The following is a 4957-nucleotide window of genomic DNA, read 5'->3' on the forward strand; positions in this document are numbered from 1 at the left end:
TGTAAACCCTGATGTGAGTTTTTTCACATTTAAAACATAGACCACCGAACAGGGTGGGTTTTCCACTGTATGTCTATTTCCTTTCTATTTGTCTATGGTGCCAATCAAGGCCAAAAAGGCCACAGGTTGGATCTGTTACATTTGTTAAAATATATTTTCCAGGACCAGAAACATCTTTACACTACATAAGCTCAAATGTCAACTCCTGAACAAATGCAAAGATATGGAGTCAAGTCCCCCAATGTGTTGTCCCATTCTGTTTCTGTTAAGGAGACTGAGATTTGTGTCAGTTAGATCTGTTTCCAGATTATGTCTTCTGATCCTCAAGTGTAAAGAATCTTCTACCGCTTATCCGGGGTCGGGTTGGGGGGGCAGCAGCCTAAGCAGGGAAGCCCAGACTTCCCTCTCCACAGCCACTTCGTCCAGCTCTTCCCGGGGGATCCCGAAGCGTTCCCAGGCCGGCTGAGAGAAATAGTCTCTCCAGCATGTCCTTGGTCTTCCCCAGGGTTTCCTACCGGTGGGACGTGGCGGAAGGCGTCCGGGAGGCATCCTAACTAGATGCCCGAGCCACCTCATCTGGCTCCTCTCAACGCAGAGGAGCAGCGGCTCTACTCCGAGCTCCTCCCAGATGACCGAGCTCAGCCACCCTATGGAGGAAGCTCATTTCGGCCGCCTGTACCCGCGATCTTGTTCTTTCGGTCACTACCCAAAGCTATGACCATAGGTGAGGGTAGGAACGAAGATCGACTGGTAAATTGAGAGCTTTGCCTTTCGGCTCAGCTCCCTCTTCACCACGACGGATCTGTGCAGAGTCCGATCTCCCGCACCATCCTTCCTTCACTCGTGAACAAGACCCGAGGTACTTGAACTCCTCCACTTGGGGCAGGCCAACCATCGACTCGGATTTGGAGGTGCTGATTCTCATCCCGGCCGGTTCACACTCAGCGCCGAACAGTCTGATGAAGCCAACAGGACCACATCATCTGCAAAAAGCAGTGAGTGACCCAATCCTGAGGTCACCAAACCGGACCCCCTCAACGCCCTGGCTGCGCCTAGAAATCCTGTCCATAAAAATTATGAACAGAATCGGTGACAAAGGGCGGCCCTGGCGGAGTCCAACCCCCACTGGAAACGAGTCCGACTTACTACCGGCAATGCGGACCAAGCTCTGGACTTCAAGTTCAGAGTCATGGACCTCATTACCAGTCAGACCTATTCATTTTATTTTTCCGTGTGGTTGACATGACATACAACTCTCACAAGCTGTGCCCTAGTGCAGGAATGTCACTACAAACGCAGCTTTGCAATGTCTGCAATAATGCAAAATGAAGAGTTTTATTAGTCTAGGGCTGCACGATATGGTTAAAAAAATCATATTACAATTATTTGACTGTGGTTCCCATGTAATTCACAATTAGTTGGATGATCATCAAATTGTCATTTTCAAACTCATTACCAAACACATGTTTTGTGATATGTGTAGTACTAGATATATCTGCAGCACTATAGTACTTCATTATAATGCTGTTGGTTATCAAAAATTGAGGCTCAGAATCCAGATTTAACTGTGCAGCCTTATTACCACTATGTTACAATACATACTGTATATTCTATACAGATTTACTTTTTTGTCTTTCCTTTTTATCAATCTTTTCAGTTTCTTTTGCCCCTAAGGAGGCCTCTGCTTCTTTTGAGCCTGCTGAGGAGGTTCCCACAATGACCCAAGACACCCATTGTCAATATGTATTTGGTAAGATGATACTTAATTGTAATTAAGTATTTAATTATTAAGTGTAATTAAGTTAGGACACAGTTGTAGGAATGTTTATTATTTAATGTTTATTTTATCTGTGTTTAAGACACTGAGATTCAGAGCTTAAAGGACATTCTGACCACAGCGAATGTTCAGAGTATGGAAGAGCAGCCTTCAACCTCCACATCATGGTGCTTGCGTCAGTCTGCTGCTCAAGATGAGTGGCGGAAAGCACGGTCCCATCACCTGAACTGTTTGCTGTCCTGCAATGAGGTCCCAAAAAGGAAGTGCTGTCACTGCACATCCCCTGCTATAATTCGCTGCAGAGACTGCATGCCAGAGGAGTGGCTGTGTATGGAATGTGACATGTGAGTCTTGCATTGATGGAATTTACAAGCCCATTGAGCCAACAGTGTGCTGCGTAGAAAAGGATGGCACATACTGTCTGGTCAATCAAGGTATTATTCTGATCCTTTTGGTAAAGTGCTTAAAGTTATGTTTGACCTTTTAGTTTAGATAATAATCTCAATTGGATACAAGTCTTCTCCCTAGTTATTGAACCTGTCTTTTCAGTGCGACTGTTGCCTACAGTGAGACCTTCCCAGCTATGCACCTGTGAACCTGAAAATATTAGTGTCAGCTGGCAGAGCAGTTATCTTGGTTTGCATAAATGGTATGGACTATCAATTTATTTATTTTTTTGCTAAGTTGTATGTCTCAAAATAACCACATATTTATTGTAATTCTTTTTGTTTTTAGGTCGTATGATTTGCACATGCCAAAATTGTTGTGCAGATTGTGCCTGGCACAGTGGACACCTGACAGAAGCGACCTTATAAAGAGTGGCTACTGGCCAGCAACTGTAAATGCTGAGACGTTGTTTTCAGTTGATGTCTTCAGCACATTTGAAGAAATGAAAACTGTTGCACCCAGTTTGTCCAGGCAAGCTTTTTTGCGGATGTTAGAGAGGAGAACTTCTCACTTTGGAAGGGTAGGTTCAGTGTGGATGACAGTTGCAGAGATTGGAGAATAGTACTTTAGCTATTTCATGTAACTTTTTACAAATTGACAGGCTGGGAAAATACATGGAGACATATTCCAGAGAAGCTTCATGGAGTATACATTCTGCCAGTTCCAGTGTGACAAAATGGCCTGTGTTAAACAGTTCACCTGTCCTGCATGTACACCGAACATGCTGTCTCTCTGTGCAGATGGCAACCGAGAACAATACAGATTTCGACAGTCAAAGGGGTGAGTTCATTTACACTTTTAAAGTGTAAAATTAGCTGAATAAATAATGTCAGAGACCCATGAACATAATCTTTTTTTCTTATAAATCTTTTTCTTATCTCATTAAGGTCAGAGGAGCCATATTTTGATGGTACTTTCATTGCCAAGGATTGTGACGTACATCATTTTGTTGAGGACATCCAGAGCAAAATGAAAAGTGTTAGTAGTATTTGCACTGTTATTTAAATACATTATATGGCCAAACTTTTGAGTTATGTCATATATGTGCAACTGTTCATACAGAATGAGACCAGAACATGTGGCCATTAATTTTAATGTTTCCTGCCTCGTTAAATCGAGTTATCAGTGATATTACAACTGCATTTAAACATTTAATTTTGCATTAATTAATCATTTTCTTTGATAGAAATATGTGGATAATTTACTTAAGATATCCTGCCGGTACCATTGGAGCACATGAACGTTGTGCACCAGAAAACATTATCACTGGAGGGACAAGGAAGACAGAGGTGCATTTGAGAGTTTACATGAATTCATTGTGTTGAACTATCCTGCTGTTGTGTTATTTATCTGACAGCCAATCAAGTTTCTATCTTAACTTTAATACTTTCATAGCGTTAACAAGATTTATGACAAATGTATGTTAAGTTTTAATGTATTCAACAGAGGAAGTCTTAGTCTGCAGAATGTCGTGATAGAAATGTCAGAAATATGTTAAATAGCTGCAGATTCGTGATGTATTTCTTTGTTTTGTCAGTCGTACTCACACGGTCTGATGCAGAAGAGCTGTGACCTCCATTTTTTCTGGCTGCTGACTGTCTGAACATCAGACTGAAACAAAGTGAAATGTAGGTGAGATCTTCTTCCTGTGGAGCTTTTTTTTTTTTTGCTTGGATGCGAGTCAAGGTCGGTCATTTCTACCCTGCGGGGAAATAGTGTTGAACCAAAAAAGAAAACATGGCCTTTCAGTGCACAGTTAGTATAGCCTCAGGCTTGGCTAGAGCTTAGACTCTTATTCTGGTTGCAGACGCTGGTGTTAGAGGGAGTTTGTGAACTTGTGACGGTCTGTGGTTGTTCAGAGCAACAAAGCAGCACATTCTTTTATAGAAATACTCTCAAAACCAGGCCACATAAAACCAAACTTGCCATGCCTAGATGGAACTAGGAGGTCAGTGAATATTTTCTTTTCTAACCTTTATGCAGTTTGTGTCTATGACACATAGTCTACTTAAATTTATACCTGAGAGGCTGCCTAGTTCTTACTGGCCACTGGGAGCAACCCCATGCGAGCCAGTTAAGAGCCTTTGCTAATTTCAGATGCGATAACATGTCTGTTAAACATTAGACAGGGCAGAAATCTTGACGTGAACACAACCCATATCCATTACGTTTGGGGGCCTAGGTCAAATACTTTAATGGAGGACTTTGACTGTGCCGGCTTGGTTGAGATTCTCCTTGAGGCACACAACAGGTAGGTTCAGCTTTGAATCTTTTATTTCTACACATTACTGTGCTTCACTAACTTCTTATTTAACGATTTCATTTCATGTACATTATGACAGTAAATCAATTTTAAGTATGCAGCTATTGATGTTTTACCAGCTTTACCGCTGCTTAGGAGGGGAGTGCGGCTTGCATTTGACAGCTGCAATTTAGGGGAGGAGACACCCGAAACAAATATTTGCACTAGACGGACACAAGATGGACACCTGAGGAATGGCAAGACACCCGTTTGGGGCTAAACATGGCATATGGGGGAAGCTACAGGAAGTAAATAAAGTCTCCTTACTGGCATCCCTAACAGTATGTTTTGTATTGCAAGCCCTGTCCTGGGAGATGGATAATAGATATAGTATATTATATATATATATATATAATAGTATAATTCATACATATATTTTAATTATTTAAGCTGTTACGAAAGTGAAATGGGGTGGTGTTTTGGATTAGACT

General features: G+C 41.8%; 3 protein-coding genes across 3 annotated transcripts in view; 2 read left to right on the plus strand and 1 right to left on the minus strand.

The window, feature by feature from the left end:
* The window catches only part of LOC118337932 (low affinity immunoglobulin gamma Fc region receptor III-like), a 19393-nt gene that overhangs the window by 1727 nt on the left and 12709 nt on the right, over positions 1-4957 (minus strand). The gene's annotated exons all lie outside the window — the stretch shown is intronic.
* Positions 1675-3202, plus strand: LOC118338055 (the record flags this gene model as incomplete). Its single annotated transcript, XM_035675228.1, is given in 6 exon segments — positions 1675-1750; positions 1860-2121; positions 2327-2426; positions 2513-2744; positions 2826-3004; positions 3112-3202. Coding segments are annotated over 3 exon segments (486 nt in total), but the record flags the coding sequence as incomplete, so codon positions are not given.
* The window catches only part of LOC118338060 (myelin-oligodendrocyte glycoprotein-like), a 4403-nt gene continuing 3858 nt past the window's right edge, over positions 4413-4957 (plus strand). The window contains exon 1 of the mRNA XM_035675233.1: positions 4413-4475. The gene's annotated coding sequence lies outside the window, so the exon portion shown is untranslated. The remainder of the gene's footprint in view (positions 4476-4957) is intronic.

Source organism: Morone saxatilis, unplaced genomic scaffold, assembly GCF_004916995.1.
Source record: "Morone saxatilis isolate NCDOM2014 unplaced genomic scaffold, NCSU_SB_2.0 Contig4, whole genome shotgun sequence".
NCBI classification, from domain to species: domain Eukaryota; kingdom Metazoa; phylum Chordata; class Actinopteri; family Moronidae; genus Morone; species Morone saxatilis.